This window comes from Sinohyriopsis cumingii, chromosome 13, assembly GCF_028554795.1.
Source record: "Sinohyriopsis cumingii isolate HCF-2022 chromosome 13, ASM2855479v2, whole genome shotgun sequence".
Taxonomy (NCBI): Eukaryota; Metazoa; Mollusca; class Bivalvia; order Unionida; family Unionidae; genus Sinohyriopsis; species Sinohyriopsis cumingii.
Window position 1 is genome coordinate 56,997,081 of NC_142973.1, and position 22,376 is coordinate 57,019,456.

Sequence of the window (22,376 nt, forward strand, 5' to 3'; positions counted from 1 at the left end):
CACCTTGCTGACATTGATGACTGACATTGACCTTGAGCTACATTTCAAGCATGGCTGAGTATGACCTGGTGCAAAATTCAAAAGCGCAGTCTGCCATATGGACTCATTTTGCATTAAGAAAGAGTAAAAGGGATGGGAAAATTGATGAAACAATTGCTGTGTGCCGACTATATGACGCTGTTGTTAAGTTTTCTGGTGGACGACTAATCTAGCATATCACATGAACAAGCACCATCTCAGGAAATGTGGTAATTACAAGATGACAGACAATAGATCGTCAATCCCTGCTAATACGAGTTTGTCATGTGAAGATGCTTCCGATCTTTCTAAAGCTAAAACATCGCAGCCAATCCAGAGAACCTTACTAGGGCTCATTGGGGTGAAATACCCCTCACATTCTTCTCGTGCTTTACATATAACTGACAAGGTGTGCAGATTTATAATAATGGACATGCATCCATACTGAATAGTGGATTCACCAGAGTTTAGAGACTTTTTACATACACTTGAACCCCGATATAATGTTCCAGGTAGAAAGAAGTTTGCAGAGGTGATTTTTCCTCAAAAATATGCCCAAGTCAAGGCACTGGTAACAGAAGACCTTCAGAATGCTGAGAAGGTTGCATTGACAACAGATAGTTGTATGTCGAGGTAAAATGAATCATATCTGACAGTCCCGTCAACTCACATTGATAAAAATTGGAAGCTGATAAACTATGTTCTTCAAACTTGGCCCATGTATGAAGGGCACACAGGTGAGAATATAGCTGCTGTGATTCTTGAGGCCCTCAAAGAATGGGAAATACAGTCTATCCCCATACCACCTATTGTATCAGATAATGCATCAAACATGGACAAGGCAGGGACTCTTTTAGGATACAACTTTCACGTCAAGTGTTATGCACATACAATTAATTTAGCTGCACAAAGGTGTCTCAAGATCAGACGCAGTGAAATTCTCCTCAGCAGGATTTGTCAAATAGTTGAGTTCTTCCACCGAAGTACAACTGCAGCAGCTATAGTGAGAAGCCAGGCTGAATTGCTGGGCCTACTGGATCATAAGCTTATAGCTGATGTTCCCACTAGATGGAACAGAACTTATGATTTCAAAGTTTGTTGAAATACAGTGTGCAGTAATTGCCGTTTTAAGATCCAAAGACCTTGCTAAAATAAAAGAGGAAGATTTGTCAGATGATGGCATTTGCCTGGCAGATGATGTAATGGTTTGTCTAAAACCTCTTAAAGCGGTGACAACCACTCTTTGTGCTGAGTCATTTCCAACCATTTCTGTTATCATGCCTCTTCATCACAAACTTATTGACAGCATTTTCCAACATAGCGATGATGATTCTCTAGTAAAAGCTCAGATGAAGAGGGCCGTGGTTGATGATCTTCAGGATAGATACACTCATCAAGAAGAAACTCTCACCATTGCTGCTGCCTTGGATCCACCTTTTAAGGCTTTACCTTTCCTCAGCGATGCATGAAGAAATGAAATCTTTACCAAAATTTTGCAGAATGCATCAGAAATCATTGTTAGAGTTATGGCTGAACATGACACTGATCACTCGCCTGTGGGTGATAGTGGGCGGTCAGAACTGCCACCTTTACTACAGTTAACCAAACAGTTATGTGTCTGCCAATTCTGCTATTAAGGATGCTCAACCAGTTTGCAAGAAGCTCAAGTCTGACATTGGTCAGAGTGATATGATACATAAAGGTACATGTTGTTCTGGCATGCACGAACGTCTTGGCGATGTCTACATAACTGGTGTTGAGACTTTAAAAACACAAATGGAAGAACTAAAAGAAGAGCTTAAGAACTGTAGAGTGTTTCTGTCGATTCCCTTGGATTCAAATCATCTTCAATGGTGGAAAAACATGAGCAGAGATTTCCTAGATTAGCCAAGCTTGCTAAATCCTTATTGTGCATCCCAGCAACAAGTGTCCCTTCTGAGAGGGTGTTCTTTACTGCTGGAGATATAGTAAATGCACAATGTTCAGCCCTAAAACCAAATCATGTTAATGCTCTTATCTTCTTAAACAAATATGAAGTAAGTTCCATCGTGTGATTTTCAAGGCAGTTCAGTTTGAACTACATGGGGTAGAGTGACAACAAAGAGACCAATCTGCCGTTTCCTGCATTTTATGTTTATCAAGAAGTAAATCACAAACTGTGAACTGACAAAAGACTTAAATTGTAACTCTTTATTTCTGTGTTAGATTGCAACTACTTTACTGCATTTTATTGATTTTCTCTACTGTATTTTAATTATGTAATTAAATAATTTTAAGTAATTTTTTGCAGTTTGTTTTCATTTTTTTTCAATAAATTAACAGTGATCTGTAATTCTTTCTTAAATCAGTATATTGCAGTATTTTGCTTAATATTGCAATATGATTTTTAATTCAGTACCCACCCCTATTAAACACCGTTAACAAGCAACCTCACCTACACTGTAAATTTGTTTCATTTCATGTTTGGTTGTTCTAGAGAAGCAGCAATTGAGTGTACTTTATAGTAAAACATGAAATGGCTTCTGTGACGTGAATGCTGCAGTATAACACAATATATATTCACTGGTATGGAATACAAAGAGTCGTACCAAGGTAGGTTATTCCATTTGCGTCTAAATTAGACCAGAAATAATACTTTTGAGCTTGAGTTTTAGTGTCATTCTCAGTAAAATAGCAAATACTGTTATGAAAGTGAAGTCTTTTTGCTGGATGATCATAAAATGTTATGTCTTAATTCAAGTAAATTTTATTCTTTCCAGACCTTAACTTTTGGAAAAGTTACCTCCCATGACCCAGGGAATGCTAAGTGACAGAAGCATGTCAAGATGCATTTGTATTTCCCCCAAAGTGACTAGGGTTCTTTGTGACATAAATGTTGATCAACTTGGAAATGCATGCATTTCTCAAGTCCTTGGCAACAATCACAGCCTTCTTTTATACTCTAGGGTAGTCCCAGTCTCAGTGAGTACAAGTTTGCTCACACGAAAAATAAATTTATTTTTCTAAGATATTTATTACTTGCTTAATGGTGTAGGTTAATTGATTGATATACAGTGTATTAATCAAAGGGCTGTTCCATTTAAACATACATTGTACCCATGGAAGGCAGTTTAAAAAAAAATACATGCCAAGGTACTCCAATTACTCCAATAATAGTTCAAATGAAAAGGAAACAAAATTATAAAAAGCATCAGTGGGTGACTATTTTATACTGAAAGTGCCTTCACTGGATCTCATGTATATTTTACTGGAACAGCCCTAAAACATGTGACCATGCCTTGTATTTTCAGGGCAACCATTCTTTATTGGCTCGGGCCCAAAACAGATAAAATGTTATCGTCACAGGCTAGACTAGTGCCTGGTAAATACCATAAACATGACACATGGAACACTTCATAAACTAGTGCCTGGTAAATACCATAAACATGACACATGGAACACTTCATAAACTAGTGTCTGGTAAATACCATAAACATGACACATGGAACACTTCATAAACTAGTGTCTGGTAAATACCATAAACATGACACTTGGAACACTTTATAAACTAGTGTCTGGTAAATACCATAAACATGACACATGGAACACTTCATAAACTAGTGCCTGGTAAATACCATAAACATGACACATGGAACACTTCATAAACTAGTGTCTGGTAAATGCCACAGGTATGCCATGTGGAAAGCTTCACAAACTGCTATTGATAATTGTATCTGGCTAAAAGTAACTGGTTTTAAAATTTGTAACCAGGGAAAAATGGTTAATTTTGACTTGTAATGTTTTTCTTTGTTTCAGAGATTGTGGCAGATAATTCTAGTCAATGTTTCAGCAGCCACTATGGTAAGGATTTGCAGTAGATATAAAACATAACCTTGTTGGAAAACTTAAAGTGCTGAAGATATTAATTTGTGTGCATCACCCGTTCCCCTTCCCCTCCCTAAAGAAGGGAGACAAATTGTTTGTGCTGTCTATTTGTCCATTACACACATATAATAAGTAGAATGTTTTAAACCATCGAGACAAACTAGATGAAATTTGATATATTGATCTCTAGTCGGTCCTGACGTCTCGTTAAGTTGACCATAATTGCATTTTCAAAGTCACAGGATGATTCTTGGGGTTCAGTGTAGGGCATCACCTGGTAAACAAGGTATCTCCTTTATGGTTTGGCAAAACTGGACCAACTTTAATATGTAGATGCTTTAGGAGAATTCCATAATCTATTTGACTTTAAACTTTCAATTTCATACAGTAACATTCCATTTATTTGGGTGGGTGGATGGGTGAGCACTCGCATTGGCCTTGTAAACAAGACAGGTAAAAATCTATTGAATAAAACCATTCCACTTTGGATATTTAGATGTTTTGAGAAGCTGTCAAGACCTGATTAGGTTCTGGTGACTGACAAAATTTGTAAGGTCACATGTGGATACTTTGAGTGTAGTGAAAGAATCTGACTGAAAACAAGTAAAGGACATAAGTATAGAGTGACTTTTTTAGTTTTTGTGTGACCTTAACAAATTATCAATGATACAGGATGATATTCTGTATGTATTTTGAGTGGGTGAGGGAGGCCTCTTTACATACATGCCAACCATTACACTTTTGGCATAATCATTACGCTTTTTGTCACTAAATTATGCCTTACGTGTAACTGTATTCGGATTACACGTTTTTTGTATATCCCCCTCAAAAAAAAATGAATAATTTGTTTTCTCATTTTTATTACCATCCCATTAATCCCACAGACCGTATTCTAGAAAAGACGGCTTCTATGTAACTACGACATAAGAGTACGCTTGTCCGAAGACTTGCATGCACTTTCCTAACAGTTTTATGTTCTATTCATAGCAATTGCCCTACTTCAAGAAACATGCTGGTTTCTACTTTCAACTTTTGACTGGTTTTCTAACTTTTGATCTTTACTCGCAGATTCTTTGTTCTAATTCAGAGCAGAACCAGTTTGTATGTATTTGGCGCTAAAAGTCAAGTCAGATTTATTTTAGTTGATGCATGTTAGAACAAAAATATTTTCATATAATTTCACAGCAGATTTTGGAAAAGATGAAAAACCGATTCAGAGATGAATACATGAATTACACAATACAGCGTTCCATTCTAGGGATCTTCATGCCCCTTGCAGGCTGCATGGAAAGGATTTTAATATTGGTCATGGTGGTAAAACAAAGAAACCTTGAATTAGCTCATTTATTAATTCCAATACTAAGGTAACTTCTTTTTTACAGCAACTAAATTGTGGACACAAATTTTATAAATTCAGATGCGTTATCTACCGAGTTCTTAATAAAACACAGACAACCTATAGTGGTAGAAGACTACATTGGTCCTTTGTTCAGACGGATGTTTCCTGATTCCAAAATTGCAGAAAATATGCATGTACAAGAACTTAATCATCTAATATTGTTAGGTGTTTAGCAGAAGATACATCACTTAAAATTGCAGAAGCCATGAAAATTGGGCCATTTAGTATTGCAACAGACAGGAGTAGTGATTGTGACAAAAAGTTGTACCCAGTCTGTGTAAGAGACTTTGACAACGAAAAGGGCAAAGTTAGAGTGCTCTTCTTTCATTACCAGAACTAACAGTAGATTCCACTGGAGAAAACATTTTATTTATTTGCTTGATAATACTTTGAATAAACTTAAGTTGGCATAATTGTATGGGGTTTTAAGCTGATGACTCAAATTCATAAAGGAGTTGCATTCTGTATTTTGAAAAATGTCTCCATCGTTGTACATATCAGGTTGTCTCTGTCATATGATGCACCATGTTGCAGGAAAAGCTGCTGATAAATTAGAAGAACTCCTGAAGTATCAAGTGGGCACTCTACCTGACAATGTACTTCATGCGGATAGAGTTGATTTTTTTCATCTTATTTCCAAGCTAAAAGACCCAATAACTGTTAGATAAATATTTCCTCTTCTTTGTCAGGTTATGAAAGGAATATTGGTTCTTTACCATTCTAATGCTGACTGTGAGAGATTGTTCAGTATTGCTCACAAAAGTAAAACTGAATTCAGATCCAGGCTCTGTAACCCAGCACTTAGTACTCTACTGGTGTGCAAAACATTCATAATCTCAGCTGGTAACAAAGTGTTTTGAAATGTAATATGAGAGTCTGTTGCTTTTTAAAGCTCAAAGTGTTCAGTATGAAAACTTGAAGTAGTAATTGATGTTAAATTCCAGAGGGATCAATAAATCATTTGTACATATGCTCATTTAATTTTTATCATGTTGTATGTGGATTACTCTTTTTCTGCTCGGATCACTCTTTTTGTCCACTTGGATTACACTTTTTCCTTGCCAGGGGTTGGCATGTATGTCCTTAGCAGGTAAGCATGATTTTGCAAGAACAATGCAACTAAACCAGACCTAACTGGACTTTAAATGACCACAAGACCATGTGCGGCGGATGAGACATGCTTTTGTTTTTAGACCAAATCTGTTATAGTTTTTTTTATGCTGTTGTGTGAAGTCATGACTCTTGCTGTCATCTGAAATATATTTTCTGGAAATTTTAAACAAAAGTTAGAATGGGCACAACATTACTGTGTTTTAGGATTTGAGGATGTTAATGGTAGTTGACTTTTGTAAGATGACACTCAAAATACAAGAGTTGCAGGAAGCCATTGAATAGATATTTCCTGAAGGATTGTCATATAAAACACATCTGCTTTTAGGAGCATTATTTGCTTACCATATATACTTGCTTCTAAATCCTGTCCAGTTGCTAACACCATAGACAGTGATATGCTGTTGCATAATGCATTGGCAGATCAGGGTCTGTGTTATTTGTTCTGCTGATTCATTTTGCATCTTTTCATTTCAAGAGTATTAATTGTTTGGAGACACTGGAAATTGGCCTGTTGATATCCACACTTTCATGCAAATGTCTTTTTCTGTATTGATAATTTAGGCCTGCAAGTAAAGACATGTATTGTAAGATAAATTCAGTATTAAAAAATTGGTTTCTTTTCTTTTCTTTTAGATGACACACATGATTCTTCCTCAGATGGTTGCAAGGTAATTTAAATTGTCACTTGTATGAGCAGAAAGATATGGGAAACTAAAATGACATGATAATGTTGTTGTTTTTGTAGTGTTTAACGCCATTTTTCAGCACAAGATAGGATATACATGGTGGCCAGTATAACTAGTGGAGGAAGAACCCTGGAAAACCCTGGGAAGAACCACCGACCCACAAGAAGCTACTGGCAGGCTTTCTCACATACCCTTTGTTAGCTGGGCCTGAGACTCGAACCCACGCAGACAGAGGTGAGATGGCAGTGATCCGGAACGGTGAGCGCTTTAGACCAATCGGCCACTTGGGGCCCCTAACATGATAAGATTTTAGTATATCACCAGTGAAGTAACTATTGACTAGAGTAATTTGGAAATAGTTACTTATCATTATCATGATGCAAAACATGTGGAAGGTATAAACCATTTTCCATTTATGCCTGTTGTGTGGGTGTAGGGTATGATAAAGTGAACTTGTCGACCCATACATCCATCTGGCTGTCCTTCACACTTTTGTTTACTTGATATCTCATGAAGCCTGTAAGACAACTTCATCAGCCTTTGCATACTTTTGTATCATAAATTTTGGGACCCATCAAAATGGTGTCTGTCGGATTGGCATTTTAAGAGTTATCCACATTTTTAATAATTTGTGTCCATCCATCCTCTTAACCAGTGAATGTCTTCAGAACCTGCTGGGATATCTTACGAAACTTGTCGCACATTTATATTATGACAGGACTGCTCTGGTGGCCTAGTGGTTAGAGTGTCTGCCTCGAATGCAGGAGGTCGAGGGTTCGATCCCTGGCCAAGTCATACCAAAGACTTACAAAAATGGTACTAACAGCTGCCTTGCTTGGCGCTCAGCATTAGGAGGCTAGTTTTAGGGCTGGTCGGCCTGGTGTCAGGATAATGTGACTTGGTGGGACATTATGCTACATGTCTGTGGCATGATGCCCCAGTGCAAGACATCAATATAAACTGCCACATTGCAGTCATCGTAGCGATATGACTGAAAAATTGTTAAAGCTACGTTAAAAATCCAAATCCCATCACAACACATATCACTGATGTTAATATGTTTAGAGTTATCTTCTCATTTTTTGAAACTTGTGTTTACATATAATATCATGAGAGGTGGTATTCCTTCAGCACTTGCTTACTGACAGACCTTGTTTGCTACATGAAGAATTTTTCATGTTTGATAGCTATAAAATGTCTTGTCCATTCTACACTATACTGGAAGGAGTTATGATATTGTCTGTATGTTTCTGTACATCTTCTCCCCCATGTACCAATCATTTTAGTAAAATTATTAGTTGTAATTGTCACTTCAGTTAAGTATGGAAATTTTCACATTTGTAATGAAAATTGTCTAAACAAGCTCTGTACACACTTTGTAATGTTTCTTATACAGGTACAGTACTACATTTATTGGTGTTGTAGCATGCATTAGCTGGAACAAATGATTGGCTTGATTTGGTGTTCTTGAGCAAAGCACCAGTAGCTATTTAGTGCCAAGGCCAAGGATACAGCACTGTAACTGACCTGGGTTGATCCGATGGTAGGATTCAAACATGCTTCATTTTGGTTGTGAGTCCAGTACACTAACCACTGATCCACTGTGGCTCCTTCCTCAACTTTTGAGTCACATATTGTAACTATTACAGTGCAATACGATTGACAGTAACTTCTGAAATAGTTTCATCCTTGTGTTTGATATTTCCATTAACTTTGGAATATACAAGTTTTGAGGGTTTTAAAAAGAAAACCATTAATATTACATTAGTATTCTTCATTTGGGCTTTTCTATTTTAATTTTTTTTGTCTGAATTTTTGTTACCACCATTTTTGATACCTAATAAATCCATTAAAAAAATTATTATTATTTTTAGCTCTTTAATTTATTTATGGAGAACAATTCTCTTTAAAAGTTAAAAAAATTCTTACTGATGAGCATTTTGATTGATAATTTGATCTTTATTTGTTTGTGTACCTCTAAAATTATATAAAATGTATGAAAAATTACAGCTGTTATAGGGGCCTTGGGTGGCCGAGTGGTATATGACAAATGCCTAAACAACATTTAACCTGTGTCCACGTGGGTTCAGGGCTGAGGCTCAGCCAGCATGGATATGTGAGAAAGCTTACCATTAGCTGGGTTGTTGGTTCTTTCTGAGATTTTTATGGGTTCTTCGTCTGCCAGATATACTGGCTGCCATGTGTAGCTTATCATGTGCTGAAAAATTTTGTTAAACCCAAAACCACAACAACAGAGAATATAATACTGTACCTGGAAGAGTTATTTCCCTTTCTAACCTGCAGTGGAATGCAGCTTATGTCAAAATTTTGTGAACACGACAAAATAGCATAAATTTTATAGGTTTACTATGACACTTGGTATATATTATTTGAATATGTGCTTGTTGAGAAATTATTTTGCTCCTTTAATTTTCTACTATCCAACCACACAAATAAAGGAAGATAGGGTACAGTGTTTTTTTCTTTCTTGAATCTTAATTCATTCCAACTGTCATTAGCAAAATAAAGGCACTCATGTTCCACCCCCCTTTCTGATATTTTTAAGTGGAATAGTCTTTTATATAATTATACCATTTATTCTTTTTACTTATGTAAACTTAACATTTCAGAAAGCGGGGTGCTGTTGTTATGGTTTCATCTGGAGCTTGCACCAAAATTACACCACAGATGACAGTCTATGCAGCAACCAAGGTACACCATTATCAGGGATTTTCTTTTCTTTTAATGCAGAACATTTTGTTCTTTCCAGAAATAATAATAATTCCTGCAGTTAGCTTTACTTTTTATTCATTTCTTTAACAGCTACTTTCTGGTATGACCGCTCCATTGGCCTAGTGGTTAGTGCCCCAATGCTTGACATCATTATAAACTGCCACACTGCAGACATCGTAGCGATATGACTGAAAAATTATTAAAGCTATGTTAAAAATCCAAATCACACACACACTTTCTGGTATGTTGGACCAGGTTATCACAACAGTTTATTGTGAAGGCTGTTTTTAAATAAACCCAGTAAGAGAGTGATATAAATCTGATTAGAATGATTGCTGTCATTCATTTGAAAATTATTTACATTGGAAAAGTATGTTACTGGTCCTGGGTTTTTTTTGTCTGTTAAAAATAGACTTTAGAGTATCTTTAGTTATTTCTAAGAATATTTTTAAAACAAGAATTTCCTTGACTTGTGAACCATAACAAACAAAATACTATCAAAACCATCTTAATTCAGATGATTAGAAAGAGGTCCTGTCAGGTCAGGGCTGTTCCATTAAAACATACATGGGACCCCAGGGAAGGCACTTTTTAAGTGGGGTACTCACCCATTGATGCAATTTAGAATTTTCTTGTCATTTTAATATGAACTCTGTGAATCAAAGTACCCTGTCATATATACTTTAAAAGCTGCCTTCCCTGGGTACCATGCATGTTTAAATGGAACAGTCCCCAGTTGCCTGTTAAGGAAAATCAATGTTGTTAAGAGCTCTTTGTATCAAGTGATACTTTGTTGCCATGACCAGCTTCCTATTCCCTTTGACTGCCAGAACTCACCTTGCATCTCTCCCTCTGACTGTCAGAACCACCTTGCCCCTCTCCCTTTGACTGCTAGAATCACCTTGCCCCTCTCCCTTTGACTGCCAGAGTTACCTTGCCTCTCTCCTTTTGACTGCCAGAACCACCTTGCTTCTCTCCTTTTGACTACCAGAGGCACCTTGCTTCTCGCCTTTTGACTGCCAGAGGCACCTTGCTTCTCTCCTTTTGACTACCAGAATCACTTTGCCCATCTTTCACTGACTGCCAGAAGTTCCTTGCCCCTCTTTTTTGACTGGTCCTTGATATTTGTTTTAAAAATCATGTTTACACTGAGCATCCTTCTCTTTAAATATGTTACCTAATCATAATACCTTAGGAGAACTACTACTGTCTTGCAAATCCAGCCCTCCCAGATACTACTTTTAGCTAAAGGGAGCTAGAAGTTGTCTGGTGACCTATGTGATGGTTGGGCAGAGTGATCTTCCCTTAGGTATAAGACCTGGCGACAAATTCTAAAAATGTGCCATTTGCTACTTCTGCCTGTGTCAAGAAGCACTCACTTGTCATAAAAGACCTCGCAAAAGCCAGAATCTATGGGGAAGACATGCCATTACAAGTTGGAGGAGTTTTTCACTTCTAAGGAAAGTATACTCCATCTATATTTCCAACTTTTTCTCTACCAACATAATTCTGCCTTTATAATTTGCTAACACTTTGTCATCATCACACATTGAATTGCTTGCATAGGAAGCCTAAGTGACTTCACATTCAGTTTGGGCTATACGTGCAAGTCTGTTACACTTATAAGAACTCCTGATATATGTTTAATTCCATTACGAATGGTTACATATCAGTGAGCTTCTATTACAAGGCATTCGTAGCATCTGGACACCAACTTCGGTGTACAGGCAGTCTGTGGGCTTTTTTCCCTTCAGGTCATTGCTTCATAATGGATATTGTCACACCCACCTTGTATGTATCTATACCTGTGACTCACTTCCCTTTTATGTAAAGTTTTTTTGTGTAATGCAGACACTTGTGTACATTTCTGTATTGCTTCCATTCAGACCTCAGAGTTTTGTAATCCTCCTTCCACTCCATAAACAACTTGGACCAGAGCTCCAGCATCTGTTGATCTTAAGACGGAATGGAAGAGCCCACCTTTAATTACTTCTGCAGTCTGGAAGAGTTAACAGACATTTTGACACGCCTTCATCATCAATTTGTCTGCAGTTTGTTCCTTTGCCACACACCAGTCCTTCATCTGGAAACCCCAGCAATTGACAGTTTTATCAAGACTTTGGGGATGACAGAGCCACACTCTGGACCAGATTGGTAACACTCAGCTGTTGGTACATAACATCATTGCCGTGGCATTGATGTTGGACTTTCATCTCCATGGCTATCTTCCAACAGACTGAACATAGCTTATCTTCTCCCACTAAAAATACCTCAAGGCATGCATAGGATTCAGTCTCAAGAATAGCCAGAGTACTGGTTAGAGGCACTCTACACACTCTGGCCAATTCCATAACCACAGCTACAAATTAACAATTGGAAGAACATGACTTATTGCTCTCTGCCTATACATTTGTTTTTAGGACCTCCATAAAACCAAGCTTAGAGCGCAGCCTTTATCCTCTAAACTTTTGTTAGATTGAAGAAGTCTGCAAACGCACCACCCAGGAGACCAATTACCCTCCCTAACACAACCACAATGTTGGTACAGGGATAGTATATGAAATTACAATTCATAGGGCACGAACCTCTGAAAACTGTCCTATTGAAGCTCCACCCAGTGAAAGCCACTGTTCTTGCACACCAGAGCAGATATATTACCGAGAAGGTATTATCATTTGTTCCAGACTTTTCTTGGTCCCAAATGGCACTCTGCATCTGGTTATTAACCTAAGCACTCTCAGTTCATTTACACCCTCTGGTTCTCAGTGAAAACCCCACAGCACATATGAATCCCATCCATCAGGGAAACTTCACCATCATTGTGGATTTAAATGGCGCATACCTTTATGTCCCTATTCACAAGGCTTCCAGGACATTCCTGCAATTCACCTACAACATTGTATACCAATTCAGGCCACTCCCATTGGGGCTCAACATCAGCCCCTGGGTCTTCACTTGTCTGATGAATCAACTAATGGCGAATGTCCAGATATTTTTATATGGCAGCAACATCAAGTTACCTGGATGACATCCTGCAGAAACATCAGTGAGTTAGATCTATCAAACATGCTAACCTGTTTTTCCAATCTGGACTTCTTTTTAACAAGGAAACATCCGACCTAGTACCATCTCAACAATTTGTTCACCTAGGCATGGAGTTCAATACAAGGCAACATAATTCATCTCCGGGGCATGGAAATCTGAACCATGGTTAGCACCTTTACTTTCGAGGAATTCTATCTGCATGGAAATTCCTTCGCCTACTTGGCTTGCTCAATGCGGTGGTGGACCTCATGGTCCTAGGTCACCTTTTTATTAGCCCACTGCAATGATTCTTTGGCACAAATGGAGCCCTAAGTCTGCCCACTGTACCATCCTCTCACCATCTGCACATAATTGAGGCAACATCTGCGGAATTGTGGCAACCTAACTTGGCTCATGGTGGGTTTACATCTATCAGTACAACCTCCCAAGATCACAGTCTGTACCAATGCAAGTACAGAAGGCTGGGGAGGCCACCTATACTACCTTCCTTTTGGGAAACAAGTGGTACATACTCTCCCCAGGAACGTCATCTTCATATTAGTAAACTCTGGAGATGACAGCCATTGTGAAAGCCTTTCACTGGTGACAGGAATAATCATTCTTTTCACAACAGGGGTCGCTTATCTCAAAATGGAGGAATCAGTTTCTACAGTGGTGACTTATCTCATACGACAAGGAGGAACCAAGTCCCAAGACCTTTGCGTCCTGGTGTGGGACTTTCTAAAGTAGTATTGTCCTCAACAAATCCACATACAAGTTTACTATATCCCAGGACTCCTAATAGACTAGCCAAACCTTTGTCCCAAAACAATCAACTAATACAGATGGAATGGTCTCTTCATCCCTTGGTTTTCATTCAGATATGTTGCTGATGGGTCTGACCGGTGGTGGACCTGTTTGCAACAAGGTGAAATGCCAACTCCCAACCTTGGTATCTCCAGTCCTGGACTCAAAGCCTGGGCAGTCGACACTCTGTTGATAGATTGGAAATGGCCTGGATGCATATGCCTATTCTCCATCACCTCTGATTCGAAAAGTGATACAGAGGGCAAGAGAATCAGGTGTCGTCTTATCTTCATTGCACCATTCGGATGTGATAAGTTGTGGATCAACTACCTCATCAATCTTGCAATGGGAACTCCTCAGATAATTCATATTTTCCCTCATCTCCTCACACAACCAGTTGTTTCATTCCTATTCAGAGCTATGGAACCTGCATGTCTGGAGCATATGAAACAGGTCCTCAGAAATAAACAATTCTCAGAACCAGTCATGGAGAGAATCACTTTAGCAAGAAGGCCCTCTACTCTGAAAGCATATGAAGGCAAATGGCATATTTTCAATGGGGAACAAGTGAACACATACCTCTCTAGGCATCTATACTGCAAATAGCTAACTTCCTCTGGCTCTTCATGGAGAGAAAGTTGGAACAGAGTACGATAAAAGGCTCCATGATTGCTGACACCTTTCGTCATTATGGAAGAGAGGATATCAGACAAAACAAGGATTTATCCAACCCACTCTCCAATTTTGATTATACATGGCTTCAGATGTTAGCCTTATGCCCAATGCAGAAACTATTTTGGGGTATTAAGAGGCAGAATTAGAAATATTTGAATCACTTTCAATGGCATCTGTGGTGCACCTTTCCTACAAGACCTGCTTCCTCATGGTGTTAGTGACTGCAGGCAGAAATAGCAAAATACATGCCCTATTGGCAGATCCGAATTACATGCAGTTCCGACAAGATGGGTCAGTCTTACTTATGATGGCATCCTCTTTCATTTGCCAGGAAGTGCCTTACTTCCATGGGTAACCAGACTTTTGTCATGAAACCTCTATCTCATCTGGACACATCAGCTGAAGGCCACCTACAAGACCCAGTTCAGTCTTTGAAGTGGTACCTTAATAGAACAGAGCCATTGTGTCAAAGGAGATCATTCCTCTTTCTATTTTGACGCAGACTATGTCATCCTGGATTAAGTGGGTTATTTGCTCAGCATATAGAGAAATAACTCCAGCTCAGATGAACGTATTAGGCATTTCAGCTCACAAGGTTAGAGCAGTTGCCACCAGCCTATCATTCAGCTGGAATTGTTTGCTAATTGACATCATTCAGGCTCTGGGATGGAGATCAGAATCCACTTTCGATAGCTTTTATCTCCAAGAAAGATCTGTCATCCCAGAGGGCTTAATTCAGTCATGTAAGACCTATATCTGCATCTCAACAGACCACCCTTCCAGGTCAGTCAACAGCTTCTTAAGATGCGGCTTCATGACTTCACTGGATAATTGCAGGGGGAAATGTTTTCCCTATTTGAAGCCATGCCCGACAGTTGGAGTCCCCTCCAATCTGGTTACCTAGAAGCTGTCTCACATACTTTAGGGGGCCAGAGGTGGTATCTCTGGGGTAAAGGGATGTACCTCCCTCCACCTCTTACCTATTCTCCTAAGGTACTATGGGTAACATATTCAAAGAAGAAACCAATTTTTCTTGGTAAAATATGTTTCTTTGAGAATACTTACCCAACCATAATATACATAACCCTCCTGGCCTCCCAGTTAATCCATAGAGAGTGTGCCTTCCACTCTAGTAGTAACTGACATTTTCTTAGACTTTGCCACCAAGTCTTATATCTAAAAGGAGATCACATTGCCCAATTGTTACGTAGGTCGGCAGATGACCTTTAGCTCCCTTTAGCTAAAAGTAGGAGTGCTGAAATTGGGAGGTAGTAGTTCTCCTAAGATATTATGATTGGGTTAGTATTCTCCAAAAAATGTATTTTAACTAGGAAATATTGGTTTTTCAAATCTACAGAGAACTCTGTGACCATCACAGCTGAAAACTGCAAAAATAAAACCCTGTTTGATCAGTGGTTTTAAATGCCACTTTTAACACATTGATAGCTATATCATGCCAAGGAAGTACAAGCTAAGTACCTTTGTCAAGGACAAAGAGAGACAGCCAACTTGGACTGGCCTGTGTGGGTATTGTACCCATAGTCTTGGATTACAAATCCAGTGCTCTACCAAGTGAACTGCTGCTGCTCATTCTTGAGTTAGATTTAATCATACTGTATAAAAATTTCCTTAACTGTACAACTTTTGAGTTTTCTTGATTACTTTTAATATTCACTTATAAGTTGAATCCGTCTGCAAACGGCATAGACCCAGATATACCATCTCATAACACAATGGTAGGTCTGTGTCTGTGCAGTTTATTTGGAGTAATATGTATAACAAACAACATAGATAGTGATCTGCCAGTGCATTATGCATTATGCGACATATATTCCATCTCATAACACAGTAGCAGGTCTGTATTTAAGTAGTTTACGTGGAGTAATCAGTAAAACAAACAACACAGACTGTGATCTGCCAACACTTTATGCAACATAAGATCAGGGTCAGTGTTTGTAGTTGGACTTAGACATGACTGTATATGTTATTCTTGCCAGGTTCTGATCATACTGTATAAAATTCTTGTAAAATTTATTGTTTCAGAGTTTTCTTGATTACTTTGCCAAAGCCTTGCAGTATGAATACCGGAATAGTGGAATAATTATCCAGTCCTTAAGACCATTTTATGTGGCCACGAAAATGACAAGCTACAGCGAAACCCTTTCAAGTCACTCCTTCCTTGTTCCACCAGCTACTGCTTATGCTCGCCAAGCTGTTGCCACCCTTGGCTTCACAAGTAGGACCACAGGATACTGGCCACATACATTACAGGTAATTTGAACACCACAGGATACTGGCCACATACATTACAGGTAATTTGAACACCACAGGATACTGGCCACATACATTACAGGTAATTTGAACACCACAGGATACTGGCCACATACATTACAGGTAATTTGAACACAATCCCGATATACTGGCCACATGCACTACTGGTAATTTAAACATATGATATTGGCCACATACAATGCAGGTAATTTGAACATGACCATGAGATACTGGCCTCATGCAGTACAGGTAATTTGAACACAACCATGGGAGACTGGTCACATGCAGCACAGGTAATTTGAACACAGTCATGGGATACTGGCCACATACAATTCATGTAATTTGAACATAACTGATACTGGTCACATATAATAAAGGTAATCTGAACACAACCGTGAGATACTGGCCACATCTAATACAGGTAATTTGAAAAGAAAGAATAGAATATATTTCCTGATGTTTTGGAATTAAAAACTCAAATTGAGGTCTCCATCATAAAGGGGAAAATATGTCAAATTTTGTGCGTCTTTGGTCATATAGATGACCATTTGCAAGGCTGACAGTGTTCTCAGTTTCTGTTTCATGACCATGAGACATGACCATGAGACTTTACCCAGTATTCTAGAATCAAAGTCAATAACTGTTCCATAATATAATTCTGCCAGGAGAAAGTTAGAATGACAGAAATTTCAGAATTTTCTCAACTTCTATGTATGTTCTAAAGATAGTGATGCAAGTGCAGTCCCCATATCAAGTCATTTGCATTGTTGAGATTAAGGGGTTTTGTGTACAGTTAGTATCAAGAATATGATTCCTGGGTATTCGTATGTGGTTTCTTTGCTTGCTGATGTCAGTTATGCTTTGAAGGCTTTTTTAGCTTTGGTCATTTTAAGAACATCACGATTTATTGGTCATATCGGTTAGTATGTGTTATAACAGCGATCTATTAGCTGAGTAATATTTCAGAACAATATAAGTGTCAGATTTTGAGAATTCAGTCTCTTATAGGCAACCATTTTAGAATCTTAAGCACAATGTGTTAGTAAATATATTGCCTAAAATTCAAACACTAAAACTTTACTCAAAACTTCATAATTTTAAATCATGGTTTAACCTAAATGGAAGCTTCCAATCTTTGCAGATTTAGAGACCTAATCTGATCTTGAAGATTTGAGTGAAATTCTGTCTCTGTCTAATTTAAGGCCAACCCCTCCATCTGGAAAACTTTACTTGACTCCAGATCCTAACTGAAAAAATTCTGACCAACCAAGAGGTATAATTTGTAACTTTTAGTGTATTTCAAAGTCTAGGGTAACATGTTATTTAAAATGCAGAAGTGAAGTTTTATATCAAAGGTTTTGGACATTATACATGCAAATTAGAATGTGTAGGTGTGAAGCATTAGATCATGTATTTACTTAATCTGGTATGCATCAAGATCATAACAATATAATATTTCATTACACCCTATTTTTATAATCCTGTATGTCACTGTTGCAAATTTAAACAGGACATTCAACATGTTGATTTCCTGAAGAAAGAAAATTTCCTCTCAGATGTCTTCATATTACTCTCAAGGTCACATTGTACTGCACATTCCATTGTCACATGACCATTATATTCACTCTCACATGACCATTATGTTATATGACCATTATATTACTCTTTGTTTTTTCATATGTTTGGACTACTCTTTAATTTTTTTCTAAATTAGGACCAATTTGTATGCAGGTAATATCACTTTCCTTAAGTATGATAGAACAATTATTGACCTTGTTTAAAGACTGAAAACAAATAATCCATCCTTGTCACAACTCCAACATAAAGGTAATAGCTGTATAATACTTGACTTCAGCAGCTTTCCAATATAAATTACTTTTTGACTTTTTCATTGCAAAATTTGTTGTAAATGTTTGCACCTTATCCAATATTGGTTTCATTATTAACTATCATCAATACCAAAAAGTCACAATTTAATTATATTGATGGATCAGTTTAAAACAGCCAAAACTTTTAATACCAATCCTTGTTTCATTTGTAAATCCCTTTAAGAGAAAGAGAGATAGGGAGATATCAATGAAAGCGTATTCATTCTATTTATGTTTCCATAGGCCTGGTTGTGTAACATGATCCCTGAAGGGCTTTGGATGTGGGGAGCCTCAGTGTTGAACACAGCTTTACGTAAACAAGCTGAAAAAAGACTCAAGCCTAAAGCTGACATTAAAAGTGACGATTCCATGGAAAATCTACAGCTTAAAGCCGACATTAAAAGTGTGGATTCCATGGAAAATCTACAGCTGTGACAATTTTTAGTGCTGTAATGAAGTGCTGCATTGAAATGCTTTAATTTTTGTCAAAATTTCTGAGATTTCATATAGTATCTTATTGCTTGATTGTTCAGAGTATGGAATATATATTGTACCTTATTCAATGTATGTAATGTATTGTACCCTATTTAATGTATGTAATGTATTGTACCTTATACAATGTATGTAATGTATTGTACCTTATTCAATGTACGTAATGTATTGTACCCTATTTAAAGTACGGAATATATACTACTTTCTTAATTTAAAAAATTTGCATTCATAATGGTCATAGAGTCATAGGATATAAATTATAGTAGAATTGCTTCTTTGTCACCTATAAAAATGAATGTTATAAGAATAAATGGAACTTCTATTCATTAATCCAAGTAGGAAATGGAGGGGCCCTGAGTGGCCGAGTGGTCTAAAGCACTCTCCATTATGGATCACTGCCATCTCACTTTTGTCAGTGTGGGTTTGAGTCTTGAATTTGACCGATGTAGGTATGTGAGAAAGCTTGCCAGTAGCTTCTCATGGGTCGGTGGATCTTTCCGGGGTTTTCCTGGGTATTTTCCTCCACCATTAATACTGGTCACAATGTATAGCCTATTGTGTGCTGAAAAATGGCGTCAAACCCTATAACAGCAACAACAGTTGAGTTCAGGATAAGGACATAAAGTCAAATTCTCTAAAAGTAGATAATTGTTCGATGTTAATTTGCTACTAGTAATGTTATAATTATTAACAGTTAGTATCACCTGACCACAATTATTTAGATTAATATATCTACATAAATTTTGTTCTAATGTAAGAAAATTTCAAGGTGGGTTGATAAAAACTTGAGGACTCTGTATAAAAGCTTAAGAATCATGTAGCGTGATGTCCCACCAAGTCACATTATCCTGATACCAGGTTGACCAGTCCTAACACTAACCTCTTAATGCTGAGAGCCTAGTGAGGCAGCTGTTAGTACCATTTTTGTAAGTCTTTGGGATGACTCGGCCGGGGTTCGAACCCACGACCTTCCACTTCCGAGGCAGACACTCTAACCACTAGGCCACTGGAGTGGTCCTATTTTATTGCTGTTTTAAACAGAGTAAATAATGTTATATAGTGAAGACTGTTGAAGCATTGTATTAATGGAAAGACAAACATATCCACAAATAATACTAACTATACAGTTATGTAAAAAAATTTATTATTTTTAACATTTTGAAAGAGTGGTTCCTTTATTTTTCTTGCAGTAAGTTTTTAGTTTGTAGGAACATTAATGTAAATAGAAACTCTCTGGTGCAAAATTTTAATGCTCATTGTAAAAGTTTGGACAGTTCATGAAATAGTGATATACTTCATTAAAGTTATCACAATTGACATTGTCTGTTATTAACACAGATACCATAAAATCTATCACTCGGTGGTACTCTGTGATTTCCAGGTCTTAATTTACAATAGTAATGTCTTACAGGCCAATAATGACATACATTATTTACATGTAAATTAAATTTATATTTAAAAATTCTTTAGTGATCATGTTTAGAACTGTTGCTTATGGAATCATGTCAGTAAAAAAATAATTTTTTGTTTAACCTCTCCTGCTGATTTTCACCATCTGTGAAACGTTTGATAATATCGTATGTTCATCTACACACATTTAAACATATTCCAATGCAAATTAGGACCGCTTCAGTAGCCTAGTGCTTAGAGCATCCACATTGTATACAGGAGGTTGCAGGTTTGAACCCCGGCCGAGTCATACCAAATACTTACAAAAATGTGCAAACATCTGCCTCGCTAGGCGCTCAGCATTAAGAGGTTAGTGTTAGGGCTGGTCAGCTTGGTGTCAGGATAATGTGACTTGGTGGGACATCGTTGCTACATGTTTGCAGCATGATGCCCCAGTGCTAGACATCATTGTAAACTGCCACACTGCAGACATCATAGTGATATGACTGAAAAATTGTTAAAGCTACATTGAAAATCCAAATCACACACACATACACACACACACACACACACACACACACACATACACACAGTCCAACACAAATTAACCTTGGAAACTGATAAGTGTTATTTACATAATCAATATGCTGGATATTTTATTGGTTTTTTTTCAAAATCACTAGCCTAGTCTCAGTTTACAAAAGTTTGTTTCACAGTGACTGAAATAGGAAATCAACTGTCCAAGCATTATGCACATATACACAGACATGATTTTTCTCCATTTTTAAGCGGAAATCCACTTTTTTCCTGACTTGAATCTAGAGTTTTCTTGATATAGTCTGCGTTTTATATCACCTCCAATCCGGTTTTGTAAAAACGGTCTGTCCAGTCCGATTCTGCAACAACCATTGTAAATTATTCGTTCCATGTTGTAGTTAGCACACAGCTTTTGTTGTTGTTGTAGGGTTTAATGCCATTTTTCAGCACACGATAGGCTATACATGGCAGCCAGTATTAATAGTGGAGGATTAACCCGGGAAAACCCCGGAAAGAACCTCCGACCCATGAGAAGCTACTGGCAAGTTTCTCAAATACCCCCATTGGCTGAATCCAAGACTCAAACCCACACAGACAGAGATGAGATGGCAGTGATCCATAATGGAGAGTGCTTTAGACCACTCAGTCACTTGGGGCCCCCACAACTTTTGTAAAGATTATTCTGATTGGTCAAAGGTTTAAATTCATCCAGTGAATCTTCATGTAATGGAAACTGATAGGACTGGAAAGAAGAAGCATGCTTGTAAAACATGGCGTCCTGAGTTGTTGAGAGAGAGCATGACACAAAACATTTAGATAAAGGTTTAAAAAACATATGGAAGTAGGAATGGCTTTAGCAAAAAGTTGACGGAAATTTAGTTGGTCAGTTTATAAGAAATCTGATTGCTAGAGGACTGGCATTTTGTGACCTCTGCAAGAAAGATCTGAATTACAGTCATCGCGGTAGTAAGAGTTTGGAACAGCACCTTCAACAGAAGCTTCATAAGGAAAAATCAAAGCTCAGAAGGCATCTGGAAATTACTATAAGAATAAAGATTTCTTGCATGAGAGAACAGATGTAGCCCCCTGTCTGAATATGCACACTGAGTGTCACCAATACAAGCACCAGCTTGAAAGGAAAAAGGCTCTCACTGAAAAGGAAAAGAAATGATTGTACATTGAACCAAAAACGTCAGTGGTATCACAAAGGAAGGCTAAAGAAATCTTTGCCAAAGCCGCAAAAAGAGCTCCACTGACATATCAACAGGTTGTGTCCAGTGGAAAAAAAGACAATTGAATGTATGGGATTATTTGTATATAGTTGATGTACTTGTTGTAAAGTGCTTAGAGCTTCTAAAGATTAGGTGTTATACAAAGTCCTCATTATTATTATTATTATTATTACTTGGGTGTTTATTTTACAGATTTGTTATGAGAAGAGAGAAGTATAATATCTTTGCTGCAAAAATTGACAAATTATTGTGACTTAATTACGATGTG

At 37.6% G+C, this 22,376-nt stretch overlaps 1 protein-coding gene across 2 annotated transcripts in view; it reads left to right on the forward strand.

The window, feature by feature from the left end:
• LOC149785632 (inactive hydroxysteroid dehydrogenase-like protein 1) overlaps positions 1 to 20,683 on the forward strand; it is a 41,320-nt gene extending 20,637 nt beyond the window's left edge. For both annotated transcript variants that reach the window (XM_089979448.1, XM_089979449.1), the window contains 5 exons: positions 3,814 to 3,858; positions 7,028 to 7,062; positions 9,711 to 9,792; positions 16,363 to 16,590; positions 18,702 to 20,683. In XM_089979448.1, coding sequence (XP_089835574.1) covers positions 3,814 to 3,858; positions 7,028 to 7,062; positions 9,711 to 9,792; positions 16,363 to 16,590; positions 18,702 to 18,893 — 582 coding nt within the window. In that variant the 3' untranslated portion in view covers positions 18,894 to 20,683. The remainder of the gene's footprint in view (positions 1 to 3,813; positions 3,859 to 7,027; positions 7,063 to 9,710; positions 9,793 to 16,362; positions 16,591 to 18,701) is intronic.
• The last annotated feature ends 1,693 nt before the right edge of the window (positions 20,684 to 22,376 follow it).